Consider the following 19,681-nt stretch of genomic DNA (forward strand, 5'->3'; position numbering starts at 1 on the left):
ACTTTTACTCCACCATCTTACTTCCCCTGTTTTTCTCCTGTGAGCTAATGTTTGCTCAAAATAGTTTTATATAGGCCTAATGAAGAAAAGCCTAAGGAGTACAGTCTCCTCTGCTTTAACTCTTCAATGCTCCTCCAGCGGCTGCTCAGCTCGGGCTGGACTCGAACCGCTGTTGCTCAGAGCTCAAACTCTTGAGCGAGCTCTTAACCAACTGAACCACTTGGCCGGCCCAACATGCTCCACTTTTGAGTCATAGGAACAGAGCACAGTATAGACCGTTCCGAACAGAAGACGACATAATCTTCATTCAGAAATATCATGGCATGTTCACTGCCCCAGACAGGTCTAAAACATTCAAATGTGTTTGCATTCCTCAAAAGCAAGCCAATACACAGAAGGGGGACACAGTAAAAGCAAAGTAGACAGGGAAGAGAAATTCAAAACAAGGACTGTAATAATTGTGACTGTGTTTTTAACCTCATAAAAACCATATACAAGGGGAAAATTATCCTTTATTCCCTATGCAGTCCTCAAATAACACCATTTTGTTCAATGTCTTTTTGTTACAACATTAATGAGATGCCTAAGAACTTACTCTTGTTTACATCAATTAGCTTATGGTAAAACTGGTTTTGTTATAAGTTGTTTGCCGTAGTTTGAAGAACCTATTAACAATGTTAAGTGAGGAGTTACAGTACTTGAAAAGGGTAATTTGCTTTTCTAAGGTCACAGGCAGGCCTAGAACTCAGTAAGCACCTGTACTCTTCCCCAAAGACCAATCACCATAATCCTGGTCAAGGTTCTTGGGCATCAAGCCAGGGCCTCCTAGCCATGACCCTAGTCCTTGTCATTCTAGATCAAATATTTCTAACCATTACATAGAAAGGAGTTAATTATCCTTCAAGTCTCAAAAATAACTGGTTTGGGTGGAAGACTGATTGTTTGCCTGCTTACTTGCTTGCTTATTTATTTATTTAATTAGCTGAGCCATCCTGCCACCTGTTGGCAGCTCAGTGGCAGCTCAGCTTGGGCCGGGACTCGAACCGCTGTTGTTCAGAGCTCGCAATCTTGAACAAGCTCTTAACCAACTGAGCCACTCGGCTGGCCGTTGGGTGGAAGATTTTTAAAAAAGGAATTTAAAATGTTACATAGGGACTATGACAGCAAATGAGCATGGCCAGGGCCCAAACAAATGGAGATCTCTTTCCTTGGCAGTCAGAAAAATGCATACAAATTGTCTTTCCTACATAAACTCTTTCCACACTTCTGCTCACAATTACCCTCATGATCAAGGGCCAGTGGAAGCAAGTCAGTCATTGTAACTGCAGTCTGCACTTTTCACTTATGAGGGTTATACTCCCCAAAGGCTGAACTCCACACTTACTCTGTCTTCCTTCTTTCATCACTGGCTCCCTTTCTAACCACCCTCCCCAGATGCTGCTCCTCCCTGTCCTTCCCTCATCACGAGTTATTTTTCCTTAAAAGACTGAATATTGGAAATGCTGCTGGATACCAGCAATGAGAATTCCTGATGGACAACAAACCGCTGCATGCATCATCTTCAATATACTCTCAGAAAAGGTTCAGGAAACAGGTTACCCCTGAGCTGTCCTTGACCTTTGAGTTTAAATGTCGCATGTGGGTGGGAAGGCCTTGAAGGAAGGATAGGGAAACTAACATTTCTAAGCAGTGCCTGAGGAAACAAGGCATTTACTCCTACTGCTGGTGGTGCTGGCTGGGTGAGGGAAGAGCCCAAGAAGAGCTGGTGGGAACCTTAAGAGGTCTTAAGTCACTTATCCATGTCACCACATTTCTAAGCAAGTCCACCAGTAAATGATCCAAAAGACAAGAACCAAGAACTGGTCCTTCAAGACAAGAGGGTTCACACCCTCTTACCAAGCAGGTTAGAGCCTATGTACAGTTGGGTTTAATCAGAACCTCTTCTTTAAAACAAGCTTAAATTCTGCACTTTTACTGGAAGCTTCTGGAAACACATTTCCTCAATAAGAGGCAGAGAATGAATAACTAGTTACCATCTTATAATAGGAATCTTTCAATATATAATACTGTATACCCCAATGCTTCCATTCTTTATAAGCCTTCTTTTTACTACCACCCCTCTGAGCTAGGGATGGAATTCCAATAGGTGACTCTTACAATCCCTAAGACTCTGAAAGGGCTGAATGTTCTTGGTTCGAAAAGACTACTGACCAAGAAGGGAAGGAGTTCCAGGCTGGAAAGGATAGTTCAGATTCTACTCATGAGCACCTACTTTATACCAGGAACTTAGAACCAACTCCATATGGCTTTAGGCAAGTCAGTCTCTCTCTGGGCCTCAGCTACTCAACTGAACCAGGTTCCTTTCGGCTCTGAGTTCTATGAGAGATGTGAATGTCACCCTTGTGGGGATTTTACATGGTCTGCTGTAAGATCTCTGGGGTCAATAGCAGGGGCTGCATTACCTGCATAGTCTGGCCTTGAAGGTGCAGGCGATCTTTGCAGGCCACCTCATAGAAGTCATAATACTCCAGGAAGGACTTCTCCATCACCCCTCTGGAAAACAAGCAGGGAAGTTTAAGTTAAGAACAAGGGGGAAAGGGTCACCCTTTCACCATCTAACCTTAATGCCAAATTAAACAGCTAGCGTTCCCAAGCCCATGGTTGATTTCCCTTATACCCTAGGGATTCTAAAACAAGAGAGACCAATCATTTGAATTCCAGCTTCAACTCATGACTTGCTCCATCTCATCTGTTTTCCATAGGCCATTCCTAATCCTAATCCTTAATTCTTCTAGGAAGTTTGTTTCATTAACTTTGTTCTTCTAGTTTTAACACTTAAAAATAAACTTGAACATTAAGAAATGGGTTTCTTATGAAGTGCTCTACACCTCATTTGGCTATAGAACAGTTAAGTGTCCTTGGCAAACTGGTGGTTTCCTGAGGACAGGGACTATGTCTCTCCCATCAGGCCAGGCATACTCCAAGAACAGAGAAGCTCTCTCTGAACTTCCTCTCAGGGAACCCTAAGCCACATGCTCTTTAAAAGCATGAGCCACATGCTTTTAAACTACTTACTTCTTCTCTGTCTCCCTCTGGTGCTCAACGCTGGACTTTCCCCCAAAGGTTCTCAAAAGTATGAACCAGCTAAATCTCCAAAAGGAATACCGAGTCCCAAGTGGGCTCTCTTGACACATACCGTAGGGGTTCAGGGCAGGGACACTTTCCTTCCATCATGTCACAGACTGCTACTCTGATGGTCTCATGCCGAATACATTCATTGTAATTTTTGCTGTCTCCTGGATGTCTCTCCTGTAATGTGACAGACACCATAGTATCCAAATACAAAATTTAGGCAAAGGGAAAAGCCAATGGGAAGAGGCTTCAGGGTTAGTATGGGGAATGTGACCCAAGCAAATGAACTAAGAGGATACCTTTCCCACTGTGTAGCAGATCCAGGAAGAGTCTTCATTTTTGAAACTATTTACCTGCCCCTGTGCATACCAATACCCATCCTCTGTTACAGGTCATCTGACCTATAGATCCATCAGATTTTCCAAAGCTTAAAATGAAAGGTCTCTCAGGTAAGGATTAAGTGGGAAATAACCAAATATAAGAGCAATGGTGAACAAAAGGTATAAATGATGTTAGGAATCTCAGTCTGGAAAACCTATACATATCAGGATGCTTCCTGGTTAACTCATTTACATGTCTGTAGGGTTCTACTTTCATTAAGTTAAACATTATGAATCTATCAGAAGTAGAGCTTGAAATTTTCAAAAGAAAAATTCCCATTTTTGGTCTAGAAAGCTAACATGAAATGTGCGGGTGGTAAAAAGAAGGGAGTACAGTCTCCTCTGCTTTAACTCTTCAATGCTCCTCCTACCATCAACTCTGGTCAGAGCCTTGGCTTCTCAGAAAAACATCAACAGGAAAGATACATACTTCCAGCCTACTACTATGGCTCCCCAAATGCAACACAGGGGCACTGTGGGACATTTTCAACTCTGTGAGGAAAACCACAGTATTCAACACCTGTCAAATACTAGGGGAGGGCCGGCCGAGTGGCTCAGTTGGTTAAGAGCTCGCTCAAGAGTTTGAGCTCTGAGCAACAGCAGTTCGAGTCCAGCCTGAGCTGAGCAGCCGCTGAGCTGCCAACAGGCAGCAGGATGGCTCAGCTAAAAAAACAAACAAACAAAAAAATACTAGGGGAACTACTACAGTGCGTGAGGTAGGTAGTTCAGTTTTAACTGTATTATATATATTACTTTCAATGGCATATTATCTTTGTGACGCTGGATTTTCAGTCATTACTTTTATAAACACCAAGTATAGCACTTAAAAACAGTGGGGGACAGAAATGAGGGTGGTAGATTCAACGTGGCTCCAAGATTTCGAAAGTTGTGTGGTGCCCAACAGGGGCACAACATCCTATTATACTTATTTTAAAAAGAAATAAGTTGTGTGGACCTAACTACTTAACAATGGAACAGTTTGGTATTTTTTTCTGCCTGGGGAACTGTGAAAAAACTACAAGGACAAGAGGGTGCTATGAACCAAGAGTATTTGAAAGTATTAAGAAAAAAGTCATATCGGGCCGGCCGAGTGGCGCGTTGGTTAAGAGCTGGCTTGGGATGCCAGAGGGCCCGGTTCAGATCTCACATATGAGGGCCAGTGACACTGCCCTCTACAGCTAAGATGTTGAACAACAGCTCAAACTGGAGCTGGGCTGCCGTGAGTCGCCGGCGACGGCGTAGGCTGCAGCCCCTGTGGCAGTGAGTTGCCATGGGCTACCGTGTGTAGCCAGCAGCCAGCGTGAGCGGCCAGCAGCCGCCGTGAGTGGCCGTCCAGAAGCCGGCGACTGATCTGCCTTGCCTGGGAAGAGCGCAATGATGGTGCCAACTTGGGCCAGTGAAGCAACGTCCTCCACAACTAGACTGAAGAACAAAAAATGACAGCAACTTGTCTGTTCCCCAACCCCCAATTCCCCAGCGCTGTTCTCATCCCCTAACTCCCTGTCCCCCCAAAAAAAATCTTAAAAAAAAAAAAGAGAAAACCCCCCAAAAAATCTTAAAAAAAAAAAAAAAGAGAAAAAAGTCATATCTCTTGAATTTCCAAACAAGGAAAGACCTAAAAATCAGCTTCTTGGTTAGCCAATGAAGTCCATTTCCATTTCTATCTACTCCTGAAATTAAATACACTCTTTGTTCTGAAAGGATGGTTTACGGGATAATTTTTGTTCATTTTTAAAAGGGTATTTAATTTTGTTCAGGTATATAGAAGGCTCATCAATGTTAGTGTTACCGCAAGTAGTTTCAGAATGAATTAAGCTGTTTTAATCAGGTAAATTACTATCTTTTGGGAATATCACTGGAACTCTTCCTGTGCTCATGAGTAACCCTGGAAGGCACTTTGGAACAATGGAAGAACTTTGGGCTCCAGGGACATCCTGGGTCTACCCTGATCTGGTGTGTCCTTGAAAGTGGGGATGACAATATTTACCTCACAGATCTAGTATAAGGATTAAAGGAGAAATCATATATAAGAACTCGGCCGTGTTTGGCATGTAGCATACCCTTGGAAAATGTGTTTCCGCTACCTTCTCTTCAGTAGAGCTGACTAAACATTCTTGCCCTAACTAATGACTAGCTAGCTCCTCTGGCTCTGCAGGTAATAGTACAGTTGACCCTTGAACAACACAGGTTTGAACTGTGTGGGTCCCCTTATCACGGATTTTTTTCACAGTAAATACAGTTGGTCCATCTTATCTGCGGGTTTTGCATCTGCGGATTCAAACGGCAGATTGAAGACAGTGTCTTTGCATTCCCAACCGCAGGTTGAAATACTGTTTTCAATCTGCAATTGGTTAACTGGTGGTTGCAGAAGAGCCCACTGTAGAGTCCAATGTTATATGCGGATTTTTGACTGTGTGTCGTTCATGGGTCAACTGTATTTCGTAACTCCAGAAGAATGTATGGCTAGGCAATAATCACTAGAGAGCACTTCAAGGGGATACTGGAGAATGAAGGCATACAGAAGAACCCACTGGATGCAGAAGACCCCAAAGCAGGCTCAGAATTAATTTCCAAATGACTCCACCAACTTCTACATGGTAGATTAATCCAAGTCAAATGGAAATAACTTGACAGTATTATTGTAACTTACAAGGAAAAATTCATGAATAAGGAGCACACATGCCAGAAACTTTTTTCTCCTACAGTGACAAGTTTAATACATGGGGCTAAGCTAGGTTAAAAAACAAACCCTTAAGCAGACCTCTGAGCTCTCTTAAAATCCAATATTCCACACCCCAGAGCTGGGCCCACCAGGCCTTACCTGCTCAAAGCCAGGCTCATTGTGATAGGGGTTCTCAGTCATCAGGGACTGGATGGAGATAAGCACGGAAGAGATGCTCTGGGCTGGGCTCCAGGCAGGGCCAGTCCACGTACTGCAAAACACATCAGAGGGAATGGAAGAGGATGAGGCAGAGAGAGCCGGGAAAGGCTGTCACAGAAAGACCAGTGCACAAGTACCCTGGAGCCTAGCAGCACCATCTTCCGTGACTCAACTTTCTCTTTCACTATTAATACTCTGGAATTTCCCAGCCTCTGCCTCACCCTCATTCACCAGAAATCAGTCAACTGCCTAATCCTCTTATCAAGTGGGACAAAAGAAAGGAGGGGAAAGCAAACAAGATAACTTTGAAGGGATTTTCTTTGGGCTAGGAAAGAAACAGTAGCCAGGGAAGGTTCCCTTCATCAGAATAAAAGAATCTCAAAGGGCTTGCTTATTTATTTATGGGTGTGATGGAGTTAGTGAGGAGGGAGAAGTTGAGCAGAAGCAGAGGGGGCTGAAGCATCTGGTTAGAGGCCATGTGGTGGGGTTAATGATCAGAGATCCAGTTCTCTATCAAGCCCCCAAGGGGTGTCAAATTCTCTGAAGACTACAGAACTCTGCCAAAGGAGAGGAAGGAAGTAAGGGGCATCTCTAGACTGGGGAGGGTCTGAAAATAATGAAAAACAAGAGAGAAACACCAAAATAGCTCCTCTCTTTCATAAATCTGATTGTGTACTGGGAGGAGAAAGACATTAATGACGTTTATTTGCAATGCAATTAATTGAAGAGATGGCACCTGAGCTGTAAGCAGAACACAACCTGAACCAGGACTGCTTGTTCAAGTTCACTGGCCAATTCCCTTTCCCTGCTGGATTCAATGATTTGGGACAGTAACTTCATCAGAGCTTGCTCTTCAGTGCCTTTCAACCTGCTCTCTTCTCAGCTTTACTCCTCCCAAACTCTAGACTTTGTGTTCTCCAAGGCTTCACATATTCAGGATTCACATCAATGTGATAAACGTTCATTAAATTTCTTTTGTTAGTAAGTCAGCTCGGTATTTTTTTCTATGTAGAAAGAAATGAGGCTGATAAAATGAATATAGTCAACTAAGAATGTATGGAAGTTTTCCACTCTGAGCCTTCATGACAAATTTTCAATCTCAGGGAGCTTCTCCTTTTTCACCCAACATACTTCTGCCACTTTTACTCCACCATCTTACTTCCCCTGTTTTTCTCCTGTGAGCTAATGTTTGCTCAAAGTAGTTTTATATAGGCCTAATGAAGAAAAGCCTAATACAAAACACCTTCATGAACAAACTTCATACAGAAGCAACAAATAAATTTCCTTACTACTGTGGGTTACACAGACACCTAGCCTACCAGCACAATTATATACCCTTATGACATGAAAGACTTCTGTAAGGACAATCTCCTTTAAAGGACTTCCTCACTGCCACAATCACAGCACTATCCCTACATCTAAGAGATTAAAAAAAAGAATCCTGTCTCCAGTTTGTGTCAGCTGCCTTGTCCCCACACAAACCCGGAAATGTGGACAGGAAGAAAGAAAACAGTATCACCACTGGGCAACTTTCTCAGCTTCAACCTGCACTTGTTCTCTGCTGCAGGGAAAATTCAGACCATACTAAAAAGACCAATCCAGAATATATTGGAAGACATTTCCATTCTGAAATTTTAATCCCCAAAGACAATTAAAAGGAATGGATGAGAACTACATGAAGCAAAAATCTTAATAGCACCCAGAAACAAAATGTACTTAAAACTTCTGTTTCATATCTGATGTGATTTCCAACCTCAGACATTTTTCATTCAGTTGTTAAAATATCATAATCACCACCACCACCGCCTCCAAAGCCACTCATTGAGACTCAAAAGTAAGACACCCACAATCTTGAATGGCACAGATCTGCAGCCTTTCTCAACCTGTTTGGGACAGAATTAGCCCTGATGCCCTAAAGAAATGGTTCTCAAACCGGGGTGTGCAACAGAAAGCACCTGGAGGGCTCATAAGACACAGACTGTTGGGCCCCAGTCCTAGAATCTTTGATATAGTAAGTCTAGGATAGGGCCCCAGAAGCTGCATGGCTACAAGTTCCCAGGTGTCGCTGCTGCTCAGGGAGCACCACTTCACTAAGGCATCCAAGGTCCATAATAAATTAACTTCTCTCTCTTGCATCTATCTAGAATGGTACTAGTTGTGTACCACCCTGGGAGAATTGAGAAAATAGTCATTCCAATCATTTTCTGTGTTCTCTAGTTCAGGTGAGGAACGCTGGTTGATAAAGGCTGGCCTACAGTAATTATATGCTAACAACCAACTTGGCCACTTAGAAGTCTCCTCTTACCCTAGAATACTCAAGCAGACTTTCCCATTGCGGTAGAAGTTGGGGTTAAACCTCACTGTGTTATTGCCCGTTGTCATCAGTTTGACCCGAGGTGGGTGGATGGGATAGTCGGGCGGACACCGAAACACGAACAGGAAGAAACCCCCTTCATAAGGAGTGTCAAATGGGCCTGTGATCAATGCATGAATCTGCAAAATAAAACCCCATCTCAAAATTGTGAGGTGATGTCCCATCCCAACCCCTCCTGGCTTCTACTTGCTACCCACGCCAGAAGCAGGACCTTCACCTGGTATCTTCATATCTTATGGTATCTATACCATATCTTCACCATGCAGAATGAACAGCCTGTACTCACATTAAATATGTTTAGAATTTTAAGAAATCCCACTATAGGGGAATGGCATCTTACTCAGGGTTACATTCTAAAGTTAGAGCCTGAGGTGAAAATTGAATCTAATCAAAATCACCCAGGAGTATCCTTTAAAACTCCCTTAAAGCATGGTTTCTGCTCAGCCTTCTCTGATCAGTTATGTATAACAAATGGATAGAACTCCAATGTGCAAAATATAATATGCATCTGTAAAGCATTATCCTAGCATGTTTAATTTTAAGAAGTACGTAGTTTTTCTGATGTTTGGATTTACCCAGGTTAAACATGAGTATGAGGCAACTCCAGTCTCCATTTATGTGGCACAAAGGGGAGGTAAGATGAATGGAAGAGGAAAGGGATTGGAAGCCACAGCACCAGTGCCACTAACAGGGCAGAGCTGAGGGTTGTGATGGAAGCCTAGGGTGTCTACTTCCTCTGCAGAGGATTAAACCTACTGTGGAGGATGTGGCTCAGGCAGCATCCAGCTACCGGATAGAAAGATACAAAGAAAAACGGGGAAAACGCAGGGTCGAGTCATTACACCATCCCCAGAACTTTCCCCAACACTGTAGGTTAATTTGGAAAAAAATAAATAAATAAAAATAAAAATGCAGTAGCACTTAGAATGCTAAATTCTCTTCCTTCGGCCATGATTACTGAACAAGATTTCCCTAACCCGAACTCAGTTATATTTCTTCTACAAAAGCTCATAAGCGTGTAAGTCAGCTTGGAATTTGCACAGCAAGAGGAAAAAGGACCTGCAATCCAATGCTTCAGTATATAGTCCCTAACTTGCCCCAGTGACACCCTAGATTATCTTTTAGCCCTTAGTCATTGGAATAGCAAGCTCAACTGGTATCAACATGGCATCAATTCTGGGAAACCAGGGACTAGCATATTAACATTGATACTTGACTGAGGACAAGATGTCCCAGGAAAAACATTTCCTACCACATAAAAAGAAAAAAAATCAATTGAAAGAGAAATCTATTCAAAACAAAATAGATACCAACAATACAAAATCTGAATTTTTACTATAAGAAATTTGCAACTGTGAGTTTTCATTTAAACAACACTAGATTTAGGAAACCTGATTTCTTCCCAACATCAGTTCAAGTGTAAATTCACTTCTGAGGGTAGAGCACTCAATGACAGAGAAGCCTAGGTACCTATCAGAGCCTAGGCACCTAACATTACATACTAAGCTTTCCCTGTGTTTGTGTGTGGAGGACTAGAGAGGAATGGTATTTGGGTGAACAGAAGCCTAACAACAGCCTTTTACTACGAACGCTGTTTACTCAAGCGTGCCCCATTCTTAACCTTCTCTGCATCTGATTTATAGCAGCATACTTAAAGGTCACGAGTGGCAGGATGGGGCAAGAGCTGGGTAGTACAATGGTTAGGGCGACCTCATAATTTATCATTCAAACTGGAGCACTTTTTAGAGTGGAATAATGCCCTATTAATATTGGGTTGTCGGGAAAGTCATAATGCGTTTTTGCAACGGAAAACAGAAAAAATACATCATGACTTTTCTGATAACCCAATACTTAAGTCAGGACAATAAGTGTAAACTGGAATTTTTCTAAGCTAACCAGGACCTACTGGCACCTTAGTAACGGACATCTGTTCAAGGCTTTCTTCCACCTCACTGTGTAACCTTGGGCAGGCCACTTACTCTCTTGGGGGCTTGATTTCTTCATCTATGTAATCAGAGGTGTTAAATGGATAATCTCTTTTAGGCTCTTCCAACTTTATGGGCCCAATTTCCCAATAACCCCCAACCCCCAGCAAGTTACATACCTTAGTCATGTCAACAGTATCAGGTACAACGAACATTCCTGGAGGAGGCTCCTTATAAATGGACATGATATCCCTGTATAACACCAAGAGGAGGTTGGGGAGGGAGTGAGGGAGAGGAGAAAAAAGGGGAATCCCTTGAGCAGGACAGTTGTTATCACCTCAGTGATGCCAGGGTTCGAGAAAGTGGTGCTTGGTACCACAATTGTTTGCACTGTCTTGTTGGCTGAAAAATCTCAGCTGAGTACTCGTCAGGCAGGCAGAGAGAAATTATTATCAAAGGGGCATTGTTTCTTCCTCAGGGGGAGGGTAAGGAGAGGGGGGAAAAAAATTAGAGATCCCAATGGCATCAGATGTCACCCTGGAAGAGCCACATCCCATACACGCTCATTGCCTCCCACATGGCAATTCATTCACTCCCCACCTCCGAGATTCCCAGGTACTACAGCTGAATGCTAAATGAAGATTTTTTTAGTTAACTGGGAATGCACCACCAACTCCACTAAGACACCAATTCCATAAACCATGGTAGACCTTTGTTGGCAAGGGGATTATATAAAAGCAAGTAAGCTAGCAGGGAGCCATGATCTTGCCCAGGAGACTAACAGGGCAGAGATCTCTTCAGGTTGGCGATAGCTATGGCCCTCTGAAATTGCTGAGAATCTCACATCTGGAAGATGACACAGTGACTACTATAGAAGTGCGAGGATTTCTAGGGCATAGCTCACAAACTAGAATGGAGCAGTTGTGAGCAAGGGTCTAAAGGACATTCTAGATGGGAATAGGCCTTGGGGCCTACTAAGGTACACAGGAACATAAAGTGCAAAGTAGAGCAAAGTAGTACTGGCGGAACTCAAAGATACATCAGGATTGGAAAACTGTCCTGTGTCAGGCACTGGGCCAGGTATTTTACACACAACGTGCTGTTTAACTTTCATTACCACCTTGAAAGGCAGGTAGAGCTAAACCTGAAGGGACTTGGAGCGCAGGGGATGAGAATACCTAGATGAAGATGATTGTAATGGGAGCAGGGGGAGAGGGTCTAGTCATCAGGAAACAGATTTAAGGATTAATAGCAGCTAAAAAGCATTACCCCTTTCCTATGCGATAAGTACTATGCTAAGAATTTCTGCAAAAGTATTACCTATTAAATGATATGATCTAAGATCAGTCACCCAAGAAGTTAAGCACAAAAAGGACTTAGGACCTTGTTCTTATGTTTGGATTGGGTATATTTGCTTCAGAAAAGTAAACCAGATGATCCAGAGGAAGAAAATACAGGAAAGAAACATCGTGAGTAGGATGTTACAAGCCAGAGTGAGGCTGAGGCGGGAGGAAACCTGAGTTTCTGGAACAGGTTTGAGAGTGGACAGCTTTGGGGGTCTGGAAAAGTGGTTACAGGGACGATTGCGGGTCTGTGAGGTTAAGCGATCTAGACTTGGGAAGGTACTGCATGAAGGGGGTCTGAGACGGGAAATAGAAAGGCTGGTCCCGAGTCAGAGGCCAGGCAAAGCAAGCTGTGTGTGTTACAAACGGGGCTCAGGAAGAGACGACTGGGGGGCCCGATGGGTGGGGCCTCAAGGCAGCATCTCGCAACGCTGGAGTGGGGAGGGGGGAGAGGGGTGGCGCCGAGGGCGGGAGGGGGTGTTACTGAAGCACGAAAGGGTCGGGTTTCGGGCGGGAGGTATGGGGGAGGGTGTCCGGAATGGAGACGAAGGGCTCACGGGAGGTTGCCGAGGGGCGGGGTCGGACCTGGGCACTCCAAGGAGGGGTTTGGTGCGTGTGGAGCTGGGGGCGGGGAGAGACGGCACTTGGATCCCGACGCTCCTGGCTGATAAGACGTGGGCCTTGCAGCTGGGCCGCCGCGAGGGAAGCGCGGAGGCGGCGGGGGCGCTGTAGTGGGAAAGGGTGGGGGGCGGGGAAGGTCGAACCCCGGAGCTCGGGGCTGGGGGAGGAAAAACCCCGGCTCACCGCTTGATCCGGAGTAGACACTGAGGCGCAGTTCGCTCGCCGTCCCAGTCGGAGCTGAGTGTGGGGTCCCAGTGGCTGAGCAGCGCGGCCCCGTGGGCAGCGGCCGAGGGCGGGAGCCCAGGCAGCGGAGCCAGGCCGCTCCCCGGCCCTCCGGCCCCGCCCGCTGCCGCTGCCGCCGCCCACACATCCGGTAGGAAAGGCGGCCCAAACCCACCGCCGCTGCCGCTAACGCCAACAACACCAGCGACGCCGCTTGCTCCAGGGCCCGCTGCCCCGGCGCCCGCCGTCGCTGTCGCCGCCTCCTCAGTCGGACTCTCCGCCATCGCTGCTTCGCTTCCGGGACTGCTCGGCAGCACGTCCGCCGACCAGAGCGGCCGCTGCTCCGTCTCGCTCCCGCACCACAGAGAGCCGGGCCAGAGTGTCCCCACCCTCCGCTGCCACAGCCCGGCAGCGCTGGCTCCGCCCACACCCGCCCCGACCAGCGAGAGGCACTCTGCAAGAGCGTCCACCCACGGTCCTCCAGGGCGGGTGGGGGAGGAACTAGCTGGCGGAGCCCCGGTTCTGGGCTTGTGTTGGTCCCGCACCTTGCGTGACGAGGTCCTGAGGCGTGTCTCCGGACGCCTAGGTGCCGTTGAGAGCCCAGTTCCAAGAGTATTTTATTTTCAAGTGCTGAACGAGGAGGACCATATCACCTCTTGAGGAGAGCGACCCTCAGAGGTGACCATGGGGTAGGATTGGGGATCCAGCCAGCTTCCCTGTAGGGAGGCGCTGAGTAGATTGAGTTGACGCGCTTAGGTCTCTTGCTGTCTGAAAGGCTCTGATTTATCCTTCCGGCACCCTCACCCACGGAGGGCAGGCTGCCATTGCCCCCTGCCCACAACAGGACCAAGAGGAAGGAAGGAAGGAAGCAACCTGCGAGAGAAAAACTCGCTCGTTTTAGAGTTTATTCAAGTATATATTTATGAAGAGCCTAGTAAATACCAGACACTGTTGCTAGGCGTTGCCATAGAGATAATGAAACAGTCCTAGAGAAGCTTGGTAAAGGGAAGTAAAATCAGGCCTGACTCCACGCTCTGTATTTTTTCTTCCCACAAGTCCTTGACTCCACAAGAATCAAGTAAGGGGCTGTGAATTTAAATCCTGGAATGATTCCTGAGGACTTTCCTGAGATGTGTAAGGTGAAAAATAACACTGTGGACTAAGAAAAACAAGCCTTTTAAGAAAGCTTTCCCTTTTCTCCCTACCAAGAATACAAGCTTATAATGTTACCGGGAAAGACTTGAGGCCAGATGTGTTGCAGAATTTTGAGTAACACTCAGCAGAGCCTGGGGTAGTACTAAGTGAGCAAACATTGATATTTCTACAGCAAAGTGTATGAATATTCATACCAATTTGGGTACATTTATGAATATTCATACTAAATCAGTCGAGTAGCCTCACTTTGGATTATATTTTGCCGCCAAATTTGTCTTAAAAAAAAAGTTCAGTTTTCACAACTTTGTGAATTTTGCAGTAAGGGACTGTGGACTTCAATGATAATGACTAACATGTATTGATAACTAAAATTTCGGGTTTTTTAGCTGACATTTATTGAATGCTTAATATGTGCCAAGCACTTTGTATATTTTGTCTTATTTATTCCTTTCAAAGACCCTATGAAGTAAGTACTATTATTAGTCTGTTCTGACAGATGGAAAAATCAGAGGCTTACAGAGGTTCAGTCACTTAGATGGGGCACACTGAGAGCAAGTCGCAGGGCCGGCCTAGTGACTCAGTTGGTTAAGAGCTCGCCCGAGCAACAGCGGTTCGAGTCCTGGCCTGAGCTGAGCTGCCAACAGGTGGCAGGATGGCTCAGCTTAAAGAAAAAGAAAAAGCCCTCAAAAAACAAAAGCCGATGATGAGAGCAAGCCCCAGAAATGGGGGTTGTAAACCAAATCTGTCTGACTCCAGAGCAAAAGCTCTAACCACTATGTAATACTGTCATAGCTTGGAACTCTTCCCACACTTACTGCATTTTACCTTGTACCAATTGTGGTCCTTTGGTACCTGTTGCTTCTACCTCTAACCCCCCTCCCACCCCCTCACACACACATCACACTCTTGGGGCTCTATTTAGACCATATATTTGTGAATCCAGCACAGGGCCTGGCATAGCTTAGGTACTTAACATGAAGTAAAATCAATCAATACAATATTTAATACAGATTTCCTGTTTTGTTGGTATAGTGTTTTACTACTCTATAATAAAGGGACCAGAGTATCTCTGAAAGGGTACACAAGAAATGTAATGGTGGCTGCCACTGGGTGATTTTGTTGCTGACAAAGTGGGCCAGAGGATGTATGTAATCTTTTTCACCTTTTAAATGTTGTACCGTTTATCTATTGCCTATTCAAACTATGTTTTATTCATTTTTACTTGTAAAGGATTCCAGAATTTTGCTTGGATATTATTTATTTAGTAAAGCGGTCAAAAGTCAACTCGCTGGGTAACCTCACACAAAGAAAAACCCTACTCTATGGGTATGACTGCAGAGGCCCAAATATGACCCATGGGGTGAGGATTGCTCAGTGAATCCGCTCCTTACTACTGGACCATTGTTTTCAAGTACAAGGTCCATTAGCAACGGGGCAATGAACAGAGAAAACTTACCCTAGATCCAGAAGAGGCTTAAGCTTTTGATCTGCACCATTCTGCAGACCAATTTTAGCCAATTTCTGCATACATGCAATGGTGGTGTTTCCCACCTCTCAGGGTTTTCCTGAGGACTAAGTGTGACAGTTTCAGAAGTGTTTTGTAAATTGGCAAGCACTGTCCAAATAATTGGCACCTCACTTGCCCATGTGCCTTCTTTCCTCTAGGCCTTTGCTTGTATTTTCTCTACCTGGAGTACCGTTTTGCTCTACTCTACCAGGGGAAATCCTAGTTATTTAAACTCATCAGTAATATTGGTAAAATAATAGTACTATAAAAAAGTGATAATGAATGTATACAATACCTGGCCAGAGTAAATGCTCAGTAATTATTAACTCATTATTCTTATTCATCTTCAAGGCTGGCTGGAATATTACTTTCTTAGCCAAGCCTTAACACCTCCAGGCATATTATTATTATTATCATTTAGTCATTTTTAATTACTCCACCCTGTGGAGTAATTCATACCTTTACTATACCACATACTACTTTTTATTTTGGTGGTTTGGTTACTCATCTGTCTAGCTACTACAAATGACATCCTCTAGGGCAGGAAACATGGAGTACCTATCTTGTTTCTCTAGGACCTGGCATTCAGTGGGTGCTGCGGAAATGGTTAACAGATTGGAAATGAGGACCTGGTAGCCAGTTACCCTTCCCTTGGCATAGATCGTTCGGATTTCTCCTCCTCCTCCTTCTCTTCCTCCTCCTCCTCCTCCTCAGATATTCCTATTTTCTTAACAAAGGGCTGAGCCAAGCTTGGCACAAAGAATCTGCAAGTCAAGGCCTGAGAGCTGCCGAGGATGGCAGCTGCTTAAAGAACCAGCTCATCACCTCCCAAGGGAACTCCCGGAGGCCTCTAAGCTAGGGAAGAGGAAGAACCAAGGGAGAGGTTAGCAGAGCCTTTTAAGTTGGCATTACTTCGTCCAGTGCTTACTGATTTTTCCAAGGCAGCACGTGGCTGCTTTTCACTGGCAGCTCGGCCAGAGGGCAAGAGTGTGTTTCTTGGAGCCGCTGTCATGCCCTCTGGGGATGGGTGACACAACTGGTCTTCCTAGAGGAACCTGGATCCAAGCCTCACCTCCCCAGCACTGGACTGCCCTGCATTGATCCGTCTCAATGCAACAAAATTTGGTAGAATCTTGCTCATGGCAACTAGGCAGGTGCCCTCCAAGGATAGAGACCAGCAAGTGTCCTGGAGTCCAGGTCACTGCTGTGCCTCAATCCTCTCTAAAATGACACATTGTTAAGATCCTTCTTTTCCCTTTCCCTAAAGTCGTGTGTCTCACTGCCCTCTGGAGCAGACCCCCTCCCCCAGGGCCTAGCCTTTGTCTGGGGCTCAGTGCCAGGGAGAGATGATGAGTACCCATCCAGGTCATAAATTCTGGACTAAAAGGGAAAATTGGAACTTGGGTTCTAGAGAAGAACCTCAATGGTAATGAACTGACCAGCCTGGTTGGGGGTGGAGCATTCTCCCCTGACCCTCTAGGGCTCCATGGGCCACCAACCACATTCCCAACCTTGATGATTTTAATTTGTAAGTCCAGCAATTCCAAGGCTGTTTGGAGCCCCTTTGAAGGAAAATTCTTACTAGCCTTTTGGTAAAAACTAGGTTCCTGGGGCTTCACAGGAATAGGCAACCACCTTCTCTGGGTACTGCTCCTTGATTGATTACAGAGGGTAGTAACCTGGCAAGGATGCCAGCCTGACATCCCAGAGGGTTACTGCATCCCGTTTACTTAACAGAATTACAAGTTAATCCACTGCTCCCTTGGTGGTATCTCAGCTGCCAGTTCAACTTCAGTTCCATTCTTTCTCTTTGGCCCTGAGATTCCTGGGTTCTGCTTCAGGTTCTATCACTGGCTTGACGTGTACAACCTTGAGTTCTTAAGGTGAAGAGGCTAAGCAGCAGATTATGGTAGACCAGTAGTTCTCTAGGAATGACTTGCTCCCCAGCCAGAAGACATTTGTCAGTATCTGCTCTTTGGCGATTGGGTGTCAATACTGGAGGGGAAGTTGCTACTTACATCTAGTGGATAAGAGGCCAAGGATGCTGCTAAACATCACACAATGGCTCAGGACAGCCCCATGACAACAATGAATTATCCGGCCCCAAATGAGCCAAGGTTCAGAAATCCTGTGGTAGAAGACCATGACTGTTGAATGAATATCAGATGGACTTGGATTAGAACCATTGGTCTTCTGTATGATCTTGAACATGTCACTGAACTTATTATACAAACCTTAGATAAGTCAGCACAGTGATAAGAACACAGGTTCTGGAGTTTGAATCCAGCTTTATTAACCAGCTGTGTCTCAGCTCTCTGAGCCTTCCTGTTTCCTTAACTATAAGATGACTTATTGGGCCGGCCGACTGGCACGATGGTTAAGAGCTGGCTTGGGATGCCAGAGGGCCCCGGTTCGGATCCCACATATGAGGGCCAGTGACACTGCCCTCCACAGCTAAGATGCTGAACGACAGCTCAACCTGGAGCTGGGCTGCCATGAGTCGCCGGCGACGGCGTAGGCTGCACTCCCTGTGGCAGTGGGTTGCCATGGGCTACCGTATGTAGCCAGCAGCCAGCGTGAGCGGCCAGCAGCCGCAGTGAGCGGCCGTCCAGAAGCCGGCGACTGATCTGCCTCGCCAGAGAAGAGCGCAATGATGGTGCCAACTTGGGCCAGTGAAGCAACGTCCTCCACAACTAGATTGAAGAACAAAACGACAGCAACTTGTCTGTTCCCCTTCCCCCAATTCCCCAGCACTGTTCCCATTCCCCAATTCCCCAATAAAAAACTTTAAAAAAAAAAAAAAAAGATGACTTATTTCATGGAAAGTGCTTAGCGATGCACTTGACACACAAGTGCTCAAATGTTAGCTGATGTTATTACAACGCTGGCCTCCTTGCTTTTCCTTCCACAGTGCATAGCTTCTGTCCCCACATATTCCATAACGTATGACATTGTTCACTATTATTTCCACTCTGCTGATACCCAGAACTCCTTCAGGGCAAGGCCCTTAGATTTCTTTTGACTTCCCGAAGACTCTTAAGGAGGATGCTTAGTACCTGTATGAGTGTCTTTAAATTGCATATAAATTGAATCCATGTTATTGACTCATGTTTTCAGTGTTGACATTAATTAGAAGTATTCCTAGTTTTACTATTTCACAGAAATTTTGCAATAAGTTGAGGTATAAGTTTCCACAAAATGGGTCCCACTTATAAGTTACTACTCCTTTTGAAACCATTCAAGATAGATTGTGTCTACCAGCACCTCTGTGATCATTCTGTCCAAGTTTTGCTCCTGCTAGGGCTTAGAGATGCAGCAGCTGTGGTTATCAGGTTATCTCTTACCTGGGTAATTGGTCCCACTTTAGCCAAGCGGGCACAGACTTTCAGACCACAAGAAGATGCTTCGTGATGCAATTCATCAGTTGGTTTACTGCCCCCCCACCCCAACACCCTTTTTATCCCTAGCAAAGCTAAGATGGCAAATTCTCTAAAAGCAGAGACTGTGTGCCTAAATCTGCTTTATTCAAGAGCATTTAGGCACTCTAAGGAAGGCTAATTGAGAATGAAAATGAAACTTACAGGTGGATGCAGGTGGATGGAGGCCTACCTCCATCTCTAACATGCTATACAATTTCTTTGGGACTAAGTGTCCCTATCTGTGCTACCTCGATTGTGTGGCCAAAATGAAAATGGGGCAGAGCAGCACAGTTAAAGGTTTAGGCTGGCCTGCGGGGGAATCTTCAAATCTGCCACTTACCAGCATTGTGATGTTGGACAAGTTATTTTGCTTCCCTAAGCCGCAGTTCCCTCATTTGCAAAACAGATCTAATCATTGTACTTATAATTCAGAGGGTTGTCGAGATAACAACTTGGTACAGAGCTTGGTGCAAATTGAGCTCAAAAATATTACATATTATACTAAATTTAAAGGGGAAAAGCACTAATTATTATTATTATTTAACAAATCTATGCTCCCCTTGGAGATAAAGAGAACCCCCTCATGTTCTTATAGTCATGGCAGTGCTACCTCTCAGCCCTGAGGAGTTCCTAATCACCAATGGCTGACTCAATCCCACTTCCCTCATCCCACCTTTCTACCAAGACCCTCCCCAAGGGCAAAGGACAGAGGCGCAGGCATA

The 19,681-nt window shown here is 45.1% G+C and overlaps 1 protein-coding gene across 1 annotated transcript in view; it reads right to left on the reverse strand.

The window, feature by feature from the left end:
* The window catches only part of UBE2Z (ubiquitin conjugating enzyme E2 Z), a 15,415-nt gene extending 2,136 nt beyond the window's left edge, over positions 1 to 13,279 (reverse strand). Inside the window, exons 1-6 of the mRNA XM_019638695.1 lie at positions 12,840 to 13,279; positions 10,872 to 10,944; positions 8,699 to 8,886; positions 6,334 to 6,445; positions 3,197 to 3,309; positions 2,463 to 2,553 (exon numbers count right to left, since the gene is read on the reverse strand). Coding sequence (XP_019494240.1) covers positions 2,463 to 2,553; positions 3,197 to 3,309; positions 6,334 to 6,445; positions 8,699 to 8,886; positions 10,872 to 10,944; positions 12,840 to 13,162 — 900 coding nt within the window. The 5' untranslated portion in view covers positions 13,163 to 13,279. The remainder of the gene's footprint in view (positions 1 to 2,462; positions 2,554 to 3,196; positions 3,310 to 6,333; positions 6,446 to 8,698; positions 8,887 to 10,871; positions 10,945 to 12,839) is intronic.
* Between the last annotated feature and the right edge of the window lie 6,402 nt (positions 13,280 to 19,681).

The sequence above is a fragment of the Hipposideros armiger genome, unplaced genomic scaffold (genome assembly GCF_001890085.2).
Source record: "Hipposideros armiger isolate ML-2016 unplaced genomic scaffold, ASM189008v1 scaffold_40, whole genome shotgun sequence".
NCBI lineage: Eukaryota > Metazoa > Chordata > Mammalia > Chiroptera > Hipposideridae > Hipposideros > Hipposideros armiger.